Source organism: Gossypium arboreum, chromosome 12, assembly GCF_025698485.1.
Source record: "Gossypium arboreum isolate Shixiya-1 chromosome 12, ASM2569848v2, whole genome shotgun sequence".
Classification (NCBI taxonomy): domain Eukaryota; kingdom Viridiplantae; phylum Streptophyta; class Magnoliopsida; order Malvales; family Malvaceae; genus Gossypium; species Gossypium arboreum.
Genome location: NC_069081.1, coordinates 7,042,405 through 7,055,674, shown reverse-complemented (window position 1 = coordinate 7,055,674; position 13,270 = coordinate 7,042,405). Strand labels below are relative to the sequence as shown.

Below are 13,270 nucleotides of genomic sequence, written 5' to 3'. Positions count from 1 at the left end.
TACAAGAGGAATAGACTATGTCTATTTATAGGCTTGCAAAGCCATATTCTAGTAGGATTGAAACACCTTATCCTAATCAATATAAAATAGATGGAGTTTAATAAGGTTTAAAAACCTTATTCTAAAATAAAATAAAAGAAGTCTAGTTCTATATGGGTTTTACTTTTATTTTATTTTCCATCGTATTTTATTTAAATAAGAATTTTGGGTCACTTAATTCTAACAATCTCCACCTTGACACAAATTCTCAATGAACAAGTTCTTCATCGCGAACTTTCAATAAACAAGTTCTTCACCTCTTCCAAAAACCCTTAAGGGTTTAACTTCAACAATGAACACCAACCAAGTCTAAGCAATGCTCAAACTTGGTTATAGGAAGTGACTTAGTCATCATATCTGCAGGATTTTCATGAGTGCTAATTTTGCTCACAACAATATCACCACGAGCAATAATATCACGAACAAAATGATACCGAATATCAATGTGTTTTGTTCTCTCATGAAACATTTGATCTTTTGTAAGAAAGATGGCACTGATTGTCACCCTTTGCAACAAGCCTTGCTTTATATCCGGGTTCTTCAACTCCTGAGTCCCTTCTTTCTTTTAAACACCCATTTACAACGAACAACCTTTTTACCTTTAGGAAGTTTTACAAGATCCCATGTTCTGCTTTTTGTGGAGTGATTCCATCTCCTCTTGCATAGCAAACATCCACTTTTACGAGTCTTCACAGACTAATCGCCTCGAATAATTAAATGGCTCTTGATTCGCATCTATATCTTCACCACATTTAAAGCATAAGCAACTAGATCAACCTCGGCATACTTCTTTGGAGGTTTAATTTCTCTTCTTGTCCTGTTTTTGGCGATAGAGTATTGCGGTGAAGAAGCAACTCTATTCTCAATTTTTGTCTTGGCTTGAGGAGTTGATTACGTATTAATCGATGCTCCACCGCTTTTGGTTTTCTTTATTGGAAGAGTCTTTAAGAGATAAGTTAGGTAGCATAGCGGTTTCATCAAAAACAACATCTCTGCTAATCACAACTTTTCTATTTTCAGGACACCATAACTTATAGCCTTTTACACCACTTTATAACCAAGAAAACGCATTTAATGGATCTTGGTTCCAATTTTCCATTATCAACATGAGCATACGCAGGACACCCAAAAATCTTTAAATCGAATAATTAGCGGGATTACGGACCATACCTCTTGTGGAGTCTTTTCTCAATGGCAGCGGATGGAGATCGGTTGATCAAAAACATGCGATGAGAGGTCGCATACGCCCAAAATGACTTGGTAAGTTGGCATTTGACAACATACATCGAACCTTCTCCATGATCGTTCTGTTCATTCGCTCGCAACGCCGTTTTTTTGTGGAGTATGACGAATCGTCAAGTGTCTCATGATCCTTCGACTTGCACAATCTATTAAACTCATCGAGCAGAACTCTAAGCCATTATGCATGCGGAGGTATTTTATCATTTTCCGTCTGCTTTTCAATCATAATTTTCCAAGACTTAAATGTGGAAAACACATCGCTTTTACGCTTTGGGAAGAACGCCCAAACTTTTTCGGAAAATCATCAATAAAGGTTAGCATATAATTAGCTCCACCTCTCGAAGGCACTCTGGACGGCCCCCACGATCGAATGGATATACTCCAACGTTTCCTTCGTGTTATGGATTCCTCTAGTGAATCGAACTCTCTTTTGCTTCCCAAAAACACGGTGCTCACGAAATTCGGTTTGCAAATTCCTTGCCCATTAAGAAGTCCTCTTTGCTTAATTTCGCCATGCCATTCTCACTCATATGCCCTAGGCGCATATGCCAAAGTTTAGTAATATCATCATCGACAAGGAAGAGGAAGCGGCAATTGCATCACCGATATGATAGAACCACATAAAACATATAACTTGGCAATCTTTCTTTGCCCTTTCATCACAACAAGGGACCCTTTGAAATCTTTAAAACCCACTTTCATTTGTGTATCTGCCCTTTTGAATCAAGAGTACTCAACGAAATTAAATTTCTTTTCAATTCGGAACATGCCGCACGTCACTAAGTATTCGACAACTCCATCAAACATCTTAACTTTAATTGTTCCAACACTGCGATTTTACATGAAGCATTATTTCCCATCAAAACAACACCTTGAATCTTTGTTTCATAAGTTGTAAACCAATCCCGATTGGGACTCATGTGGAAGGTGCACTGAATCAAGTATCCACTCCTCGTTTACTTTAGAATCATTGTGAAGCAACTAGAAGTTCACCATCGTTTGTAGTCTTCTACAACATCGACTTCACCGAATTTTAATTTGTTTTCCCTTTGATTCGCACCTCCTTTTAATCTTATTTTGTAGCTTATAGCACTTTCAGTTTAATGTGCCCTTTCTTCTTGCGAAGTTGCAAGTTTTACCTCTGTTTGAAGATTTCGATCTACCCTTAGATTTACCACGAGGATTCCGTTCTGTGTTCTACCACGATCATCATCAACATTCCGGTTTTGTCTCCCACGAACAATGAGACCCTCTCCACGAGAGTTGGGTTTAACCACAAGATGCTTCATCTTATCATACGAGGTTAAAGAATCATAAACCTCATCAAGCTGTGAGAGACTCGCGGCTATATAAAATCGTGTCTCTAAAGGTTGAATAAGGCAGAACAACGAACAAAGTAGAATCAACCCTAGATCTTCCTTATCATCTTGAACCTCCATGGCCTCCAAGTTTGAGAGAATTTCTTTAAACTTTGTTAAGTGTTCGTGTCTGACGCACCTTCCTCCAAGCGATGAGCATAAAGACGCCGCTTCATATGCAACTTGCTTGTTAGAGTTTTCGACATACATATTTGTTCTAGCCTCTTCCATAATGCGTGGCGGTTTTCTCTTTCATCACATCCCGCAAAATTTCGTTGGACAAATGCGGATGTAATTGTGTTAATGCCTTTCGATCCTTACGCTTCTTCTCTTCATCTGTTAATGTCGAAGGCATCTTATCTATCCTAGGGGCATCCTCTAGATCCATGTGCAAGAAGCGCTTGCATCTTAATTTGCCACAACGCAAATCGGTGTTGCAATCAACAATGAATTTCATACTTCAAAGACGCCATTACCGTGATCGAGATGAATAACCCTAAGCTCGATACCAATTTGTGAAAAATAAAATAGAATAAAATAAATAAAAATAAAGAACACATAAATTTTACGTGAAACCCTTTGGAAAAAACCACAGGCGAGAGGAGAAGAAAATTCACTATGTCGAAAAATTTTTACTCTCAAATACAAGAGGAATAGACTATGTCTATTTATAGGCTTGCAAAGCCATATTCTAGTAGGATTGAAACACCTTATCCTAATCAATATAAAATAGATGGAGTTTAATAAGGTTTAAAACCTTATTCTAAAATAAAATAAAAGAAGTCTAGTTCTATATGGGTTTTACTTTTATTTTATTTTCCATCGTATTTTATTTAAATAAGAATTTTGAGTCACTTAATTCTAACACAAAGATTATACAATCTTCTTTCTCAAAATTCTACCTCTTGTGAAATCATTTAGTTATATTTCCAAAATGGTTGCGTAATTTTTACTTCAAACATATTCAACCACGAGCAAGAAAAAACTTGAAAATACTTTTATCCAAGACATGCTAATATCCAAAACTTACACCCCAATCCCGATAATTTAAACCTACCTTTAATTTTCCCAAGTTGAATTATAGAGCCTCGTCATCACAACTGGTATCTTGGAATATCTCGAAAACATTTCTATGAATATGTGAGTGCCAGATTCCTCTTGTCCCATTGAAGACAATGGAAGACTTGCTAAAAATTAAAAACTCCATGCCCGTCAGTTTATCACATGGAAGATGGCAATGAAAAGATACTAATTTGATATTATGTTAATCATAAAATTTTCTTATTTTACGGGAAAAGGAAGGAAGGATCAGAAAGTAGATCTTGTTCAACTTCAGACCTTTCTTTACTTGGTTATCAAATTTGTTGGGTTTTTGAACAATTTATCCGGAGGAAGTATGAAGCTCAGTATAAAACTTGAGCAACAACGTAATAAATCAGGATAAAGAATGAAGGAAGATTGAGCTTAAAAAAGTATCGATATTTGCAGGATAAACAAATAGAATTTTACTTGGTGAAAGAAAGCAAAAATTGAGAGAGTATTTTTCTTGAATGATTTCTATTGAAATTCATTGATTAAAAAAGATGGCATAATGCCAATACATATACTAGTCATAAGCTGGTCAGCTTTGACAGGTATCACTTACTATTTTTAGGCTTTATTGCAACTTGTACAACTTGCACATTGCAACTTGCAAATCACAACTTGCACAATTAGGTTAGCTGATCTACCAATCTTATCAGCACCCAATTACATTAAATACACTACCTACTTAGTTATAATTTAACTAAGTTACAAAATATTAAATAAAGTAACAAAATGAAACCGAAATTGAACAGTAGCATCAACTTCAGTAGTTGCATGTACTTTATGTGCTGTAAGTGCGGCTTGATCTGCTTCTTCATACTTCATCCGCATAACTTGTTCTACATAGTTAGCTCCTTGGCTGCTTTATGTGCTGTATGCATACTTTATTTGATAATAATACAACAGCTTGATCCTTTTCTTTACAGCTGCATGTACTTCATTCGGAGATATTCCAACAGCTTGATTTTCCAGCTTGATCTTCAATACTTCATCCGCATGACTTGTGTTGCTTGGTCTGCTTCTTGGCTGCTTCTTATGCTACATGCAGGCCAACTTCAACACTCCTCCTTGGCTTGCATGCTGCATAGTTCTGACTGATCCCTTTACAACCAGCCTTGATTTGAGTTTGTTCAAACTACCATCAGCATTTTGCTTGGCTCGAAACACCCTTTTCACTCCAATAACCTTCTTGTTGGCTAGTCTTGGAACTAAATCCCAAGTTTGATTCTTATCAATCATGCCCATCTCATTGAGCATGGCCTACTTCCATCCTTGTTGAGCTTCAGCTTCTTCAAAATAGCATGGTTCAACAGCAGCTACTTCAGCTCTTTCATAAATCTCAGCCAATGGTCTAATGCCTCTAACTGGTTCATCATCAATGTCCATTTTAGGACCATTTTGATTAGCTTCAGCTTGATCTGTTGCAAGATCTTCAGAGACTGCCTCTGGTTCATTTTTATCCCAATTCCAGCTTGACTTCTCATTGAATACTACATCTCTGCTTACAAAGACTTTGTTTGTTGAAGGATCAAGTATCCTATAACCCTTCTTGATACTGCTGTAGCCCATCAGAATACCAGGTTGAGCTTTCTTATCAAGCTTGTCTCTTTTTGCTGCTGGAACATTAGTGTAACATACACATCCAAAGACTCTTAGGTGAGCTAGTGATGGTTTGAATCCGAACTAGGCCTTGAATGGAGTTTTCTGAGCCAAAGCCTTGGTTGGGAGCCTATTTTGGAGGTAAATAGCAGTGTTAACTGCTTCTGCCCAAAATGTCTTAGGCAAATTTCTTTCAAACATTAGGCACCTGGCCATATCCATCAAGCTTCTGTTCTTTCTTTCACTTACACCATTTTGTTGAGGTGTATAAGTGTTGGTGAGCTAGTGTTTGATGCCTGCTTTATCACAGAACGAATGTATCCCGGATGAAGCATACTCAGTCCCATTATCAGACTTTAATGTCTTCAACTTGCAACTTATTTCAGTCTCTGCTGCAGCTTTAAACTTCAAAAATACTGAAGCCACTTCTGATTTTTGTTTCAAAAAATAAATCCAGCAATATCTCGAGTAATCATCAATGAATAAGATGAAATACTTGCTGCCACTCAGAGATTGAGTCTTCATTGGACCACACACATCAGTGTGTACAAGTTGCAGTCTTTCAGAAGCTCTTCATGCTTTGTTTGTAGGATATGGTAGTCGTGCTTGTTTTCCTAGCTGACATACTTCACAAACTTCTTCCTTTTCAACTGAGTTGGTGAAGTTTTCAACCAAATTTTCTTTGGTTAGCTGAGTCATTGAGTTGTAATTGACAAGGCCAAGTCTTTTGTACCACAGCTTGGATTCATCCCGAGCAGCTGTGTAGGCACTGTCTGTACCCTTTTTCCAGTCCACCATAAAGCTTTTGTCAGCCATGGTCACTGACATGAGCTTGGATCCATTTGGATCATTGATTAGGCACTCCTTGCCTTTGAACACCAGAGAATAGCCCCTTTTTAGCAATTGAGCTATACTGAGCATGTTTCTATCTATTTTAGGCACCAAAAGTACATTTGAAACAAGTTTCATACCTGTAGGAGTTTCAACCAGCACATCTCCTTTGCCTTCTGCTTTGATGAAGTGTCCATTTCCAGCCTCCACCCATGTTTTGAAGCTTCTGTCAATTTTCTTGAAGATAACAGTAATAGGGGTCATGTGGTTTGTGCAACCATTGTCAATTAGCCATCGTTTTGTGGCTTTTCTTTTAGTAGCTGAGCAAGAGACATCAAAGACTCATTCTTCTTGATCACTTTCTTCTTCTGCCACTTGAGTTTCAACTCTTGGCTGTTGAGGTTGATTTGGCCTCTGTTTGCCTTTGTTTTTGCAAACTTTGTCTGCATGGCCTATCTTTTTGCAGATTTTGCACTGCACATCAGGCCTAAACCAACATACTTCACTCGAATAACTTAGCCTTTTACAGTGTGGGCAAGATGGATATTTTCTTGCACCATCTGTCTTTGGCTTGTTTGACCAGGTTTTCTTCCCCTTGTATCTAGAGAAGCTTGAGGCTAGTCTGGTTTTGGCTTGTAAGGTACCTTCTTGATGCTCCTCCAGTCTACTTGCTCTCCTTTGCTCTTGAGCATAAAGAATATTGATTAGCTCTGTCAATGAGATGCTGGTCAACTCCCTCGAGTCTTCAAGAGATGAGATCTTTGCCTCATACCTTTCAGGTAAGGTTGAGATCACCTTCTCCACAATTCTTACTTCACTAAATTGTCCTCCAAGTAGCCTTATGTTGTTTACTACAGCCATGATTCTGTCAGAGTATTGCTTCACTGTTTCTTCCTCCTTCATCTTCAAGTTTTCAAAGTCCCTTCTTAAATTCAGTAGCTGTTGCTGCCTTGTTCTTTCAGTCCATTGGAACTCCTCCTTCATCTTATTCCAGGCCTGCTTTAGTGACTTACAAGCCATGATTCTTGTGAAAATCACGTTAGACACACTGTTCTGGATGCAAGACATGGCTTTGTGCCTTTTAGTTAGTTCATCAGAATGTTGTCTGATTTGAGCCACTGTTGGATTGGCTCTAAGAGGTGCTGGTTCAACTTTTGATTTGATAACCTCCCATAGGTCAAATTTCTGTAGGTAAGTCTTCATTTTTATTACCCATATGTGGTAGTCTTCTCCATTGAACACTGATGGTGGCGCTGGTGAGAATCCTGAGGAAGACATGGTTTTAAGGATTGAAATATGACAGGTCCACTAAGAATTTGGCTCTAGATACCAATTGTTGGGTTTTTGAACAATTTATCCGGACGAAGTATGAAGCTCGGTGAAAAACTTAAGCAACAACATAATAAATCCGGATAAAGAATGAAGGAAGATTGAGCTTAAAAAAGGCTCGATATTTGCAGGATAAATAAACAAAATTTTACTTGGTGAAAGAAAGCAGAAATTGAGAAAGTATTTTTCTTGAATGATTTCTGTTGAAATTCATTGATTAAAAAAGATGGCATAATGCCAATACATATACCAGTTATAAGCTGATCAGCTTTGACAGGTTTCACTTACTATTTTTAGGCTTCATTGCAACTTGCACAACTTGCACAACTTACACATTGCAACTTGCAAATCACAACTTGCATAATTAGGTTAGCTGATCTATCAATCTTATCAGCACCCAATTACATTAAATAAACTACCTACTTAGTTCTAATTTAACTAAGTTACAAAATATTACATATGTAACAAAATGAAACCGAAATTGAACAGTAGCATCAATTTCAGTAGTTGCATGTACTTTATGTGCTGTAAGTGCGGCTTGATCTGCTTCTTCATACTTCATCTACATAACTTATGCTACATAGTCAGCTCCTTGGCTGCTTCATGTGCTGTATGCATACTTTATCCGGTAATAATACAACAGCTTGATCCTTTTCTTTAGAGCTGCATGTACTTCATCCGGAGATATTCCAGCAGCTTGATCTTCCACACTTTATCGCATGACTCATGTTGCTTGGTCTACTCCTTGGCTGCTTCTTATGCTGCATGCAGGCCAACTTCAACAACAAATTGCATGAAAAATAATGGTAAGTGCTAACACATACGTAGAAATAATGAATCAATTGACTGTTTTTCCTTAATATATTTGAAAAATGTCACCAACTCCCGTGCATTGCCAACTAGGATGGTTTCAATGTGTACAAAGAAATGGCAAGGATATATATATTAAAGTGCTTGGATAGTGAGCTGGAGAGATGGTAGAGGGGAGGCATTTCATGAACATTGCTACCAACCTTTGATCGAGATCTTAATTAATCATGTCAACATTAGCAGATAGAAGAAGCATTTGAGATTCCCTTTGTCTTTATGGATAGATATGAATATACATATATATAACTTGGGAGCAGATGCCTAGTATTTCAGTGAAAATTGCAAGAAACGTTTATTCAACAAATAGGCTTCTTTGCTTAGAACAAAAAAAATGGCAGCCACTCGATCCAACAGTTTTCCCCGCTCATCTACACAACACCCACTAGCAATAGAAGTTAATGAGCATTTGAATAGATTGAGGGCTTCTGAAGAGGCATCTACTTCATCATCATCAATAAGCCATAAACTAAATGGCTTTCAAGATTTGTATGATTGTGTTGTTAAGTTTCTTCAATTGCTTCTGTCCCACCATGCTTTAGCCCACGAATGTGCTGATGAGTTGTTGAATGGTTCTCTTAGACTCCTCGACCTTTGCAGCACTGCTAAAGATATTGTGCTGCAAACAAAAGAAAGCGCAAGTGAACTTCAATTGACTTTGTGTCAAAGTAAAATCGGTGAAGCCGAAATTGTAAGTGAAGTGAGGAAATACATGAGCTCTAGGAAAGTTGCCAAAAAGACTATCCACAAGTCATTGGGAAACTTGAAAATCATACAAAGGAAAAACACAGTCTCACTTTCAGAAACTGTTAGCATACTGAAGGAGATTGAAGCAGTGACTTGTTCTATGTTTGAGGATTTGTTATCTTTCATCTCCGGACCAAAGCCTGGAAGTTGGTTATCAGTTTCGAAACTATTGCATCAAAGAAGAATAGCGTGTGAAGATGCTGGAAGAAACGTGAATGAATTCGAAAAGGTTGATGTTACTTTGAAATCCTTCGGAATAACCAAATCTGATATCATAAATCTTGATATGCAAAACAAGCTAAAAAACTTGGAGTTGTTTATTCAGTATCTTGAAGATGGACTTGAATGCCTCTTCAAGTGTATGATCAAAGTAAGAGTCTTGCTTCTTAACATCCTTACCCTGTAAAAAACCAAACCCAATTTTGGATTACATCATGTATAGAAATCAAATATACATACATACATACATACATACATACATACATACATACATGTATACATGCATATAAATGAAATACTCTTTTCCATTTCCATACGACAAAAGCTCCCTGTTATTTTTCCTCTCTCAGTAGCATTTGTTTTGACCTTCTTTTCTTCTAGAGAAAATAAAAAAGTTACAGAAAACAGTAATTAGATAGTAATGAAACAAAGTTAACCTTGGGTTTTTGTACTAGATAGTAATGAAACAAAGTTAACCTTGGGTTTTGGTATTTTACTTTCTTCTTATATATGATGCAATTAATTTATCAAGTTTGAGGCTGGTAGGATTCCTTTTGTCTCTAAATTAAACAATAATCAATCCATTCACACGGATGTATGCATTAATAGTGATAACAGCAAGCTTATATTCAAATCTATCACACGTTTCAATTAATGAAAAATGGTGAGGCCAGCTTGTTGCCAAATATCAACCATTAAACTCCACTCTCTTTTTTTTTTCTATTTGTTGGCAATATGTGTAGAAATTATCAAGTTTGCATGCAGATATTTCCTCCCTCTGCCGCAACAAGATAATCATATAATAAACTCCACCCATTTTTCTGTTTGTTGCCAACATGTGCAACATGCACATATTGCGTGCAAATCCCTTGTTTTTACAAATAGTTGAATTGTAGTAGGAACAAAACAACTCTCCAAATAGGTAAGGGAGGTGAGTTTATGACAACTGAATTCAACACCTTTCGTGGGGCAAATGGAACAAACAAAGAGTTCACAACACCTTATACATCTGAGCAAAATCACGTAGCAAAACGCAAGAACTGCACTGTTGTTGAAATATGCAGAAGCATGGTGAAACAGTTGTCGCAACAGTAGAATACGCAACTGAAATTATGCACCACTTGGTCTTCTAGTCTATAAAGACTAGATCTTTTCAAAAATGGTAAGAAAAGTGACTAAATGGTAAAGTTCTCATTTCTACCGTAAAAGTTAAAGACCTAAATTGCGAAATCAATAAACCAAAAAAAAAATATAAAACTGAGTCTAAAGTTAAATTTAAATTTGCTAAATACCTAAAATTCTAATTAAAACCTAAAAAATAAATAAATATAAAGGGCCTAAATTTTATCAAATTTAAGTAAGATCTAAACACCTAAGCAACTCAAATAAAAAAAAGAACTTAACTTTTAGATGTAAATTTATACACAACTAATTATCACAACATACCAATTTCATCAACATTCTATGTAGAACTTGTACATTCAACCATCCCGGATGACTTGATAATGATGATTTTACTGTTTGCATATTCTACCATCCCGAGTGGCCCAACAATGATGGCTTTGAATATTTGCATGTTCTATCATCTTGAGCGGCCTAACAATGATGGTTTTGAATCATTATATCGTGTTAAAGTAGCAACACCAACATTGTTAATGTTGCTTATGTTTGGTCAATTGCTCTGATTAATTGTTTTCTGTTGATTTGTTAATTGATTCTTTAGTCAATGTTTAATTTGATCAGTTGTTCTTGTTTTCTAGCACGGTGGGTTGTCATGGGATGTGTCCCTAGTTTTAAGGGTAGTGCGGTGTAATGGGGTGTAAGCCTATATAAGGCACTCAATTGATTTTAGAAATTATCTATCAGTTTAGTTCAGCTTCCCTTATTTTTATTGTTTTCCTCTATTATCTGCTATGTGTTCCTCATTTTGGTATCTGTGCTAGGTTTTTATATTGTTTGTTGTGTCTCATCTTGGCAAAATCAGCAGCCTTCATGCCATCGGTGGAGTTAAGAAACTCAATAATAAGAACTTTAACACTTGGTATACATGTATAACGTCGTACTTGTAAGGCCAAGACCCGCGGGAGATGGTGAATGAAAGCGAAAGCATGCAATTGGTGGCAGAGTCTATAATAACCCATTTTTCAGTTGTGTAAGAAATGATGGTTTCGAAACCCCATTTTTGATATTCGAGTCCTTCCATATTATTATTTAACATTTATGAGGTTACTATAAAATTTAATTAAAGTTTGATCCATTAATTTATCAATTTGATAGTTAATTATGGTACAAGAACTAAATTCTAAAAGTGGTAAAAAATTTTCGCTATGAATTTTAATTAATTGAAGACCACTTGATCAATTGAGTGATTTTTAACATAGTGAATGGTGGTGATGGACAACTATCATCCACTTAATTAGCTAATTAAGGTTAACATTAGTTAAATATTAATTAATTAAGTTAATTATAATTAATTAAAGTTTAATCTTAGTATAAAAGATAAATCAAAGAAAAAAAATAGTAATTTTTCATGTTCATCTTCTCCCCACCGTATCTAAGAAGAAGAAAAAGGGTTTCAAAGCTTTCAAACTTTGGTCCCTAAATTGGTAAGTGACTTTAAGTCTGTTTATTGTAATTTTTATATTTCTGAGGTCCCAGAAACTTGATTTAGCTAACTTGTGCACAATTTGTAAAACCTTTAAAGTTTTCAAAATTTTTCATTTTTGATTTATTGAAGTTTTTGGTGCTAAATTATTTGATTTTAAGCTTAGAAGTGAAAAATGACAAGTTTGTAAATTTAATTGCTAGTTTTTGAAAATAAGGACTAAAATGCATTAATTTTGAAAATGGTATAATATTTCTACAATTTTGTATAATATAGGGTTATAAAAGGATGAAACTAAGACCAGTTTCAAAATCGATACTCAAATTTGAAAGTTATGGCAATCTCAATTTTAGGGACTAAATTGAATCAAATTCAAAACTTTAGGAAATATTTGAAAAGTGAAATTGAAGTGACTTATTTTTATAATAAGATGAAATAAGGTATTTGGAATTGATAAATTGAAATGAATTATCGTATAGATCAGGAATTGAATCAATCAAATGATAATTGAGGAAAACGCAAAATTTTGTATTAGTTATCGACATCTTATTCGTTGTTGTTGTTTCTGCCAAGTAAATTCATATGGGACTTACTTTATTAATTCATTATTTTTTTTTGTTTTGCTTTCTAGTTTGAATTGTTATGAATATAATGTCTTTTGCCATCTAATGGCCTAAATCTTAAAATATGAAATATATGAAAAATACGAATAGGCGCATGGTATGGAATGGATGTGAAATGTTATATGATTAGATGATATGTATATGATATTGTTACAAGGATTAGAATGGTACAAAAACTATAACGGTGCTCGTGTGAACTTAGTAATCAATTAGGATACGAAAAGCATACCATTAGGGTCCCAAAAAGGAAAACAAGTGTTTGATCAAGGATTAATATGATGAATTGAGATCTAGCATCTATTGCAGATTCTCTGAAACTTGTGAGAGCAACTTTAGCTTGAAGCTTGTGTGAGAAAATCAGTATCATGTATCCGATTTCAATTTTATTATAATTCTCTAGATGAAGATAGAAATGAAAACGGTATTAAATGGCAACAAAATGATTGAAAAGAATTCTTATGAATGGAATTATACATGTTTGCAATTTGATTATTGATAAGTTCTAAAAGTAACATGTTTTAACCTCATTCTTAATGAGTTTTTGGGTGATTATTCGATGTTAATTGTGAATTTTATGCTCCTAATCCTTTACATACATGTTTTGATGCTTAATAGAGCACTTGAGAGCGAAAAATGAGCAAATATCGAAAAATTGGAGCAAGCTACAGGAAAAACACGAGCTGACCCATTGCACACAAACCAGCCACACGGTCATGTGACCCACA

General features: G+C 35.5%; 2 protein-coding genes across 2 annotated transcripts; one reads left to right on the top strand and one right to left on the bottom strand.

The window, feature by feature from the left end:
* Positions 1–6,497: 6,497 nt before the first annotated feature.
* Positions 6,498–7,433, bottom strand: LOC108477637 (uncharacterized). The gene has a single exon (XM_017780157.1). The coding sequence runs from the start codon at positions 7,431–7,433 to the stop codon at positions 6,498–6,500; it is 936 nt and encodes a 311-aa protein (XP_017635646.1).
* A 1,252-nt stretch (positions 7,434–8,685) lies between these two features.
* LOC108477638 (uncharacterized) lies at positions 8,686–9,504 on the top strand. The gene has a single exon (XM_017780158.1). The coding sequence runs from the start codon at positions 8,686–8,688 to the stop codon at positions 9,502–9,504; it is 819 nt and encodes a 272-aa protein (XP_017635647.1).
* Positions 9,505–13,270: the final 3,766 nt, after the last annotated feature.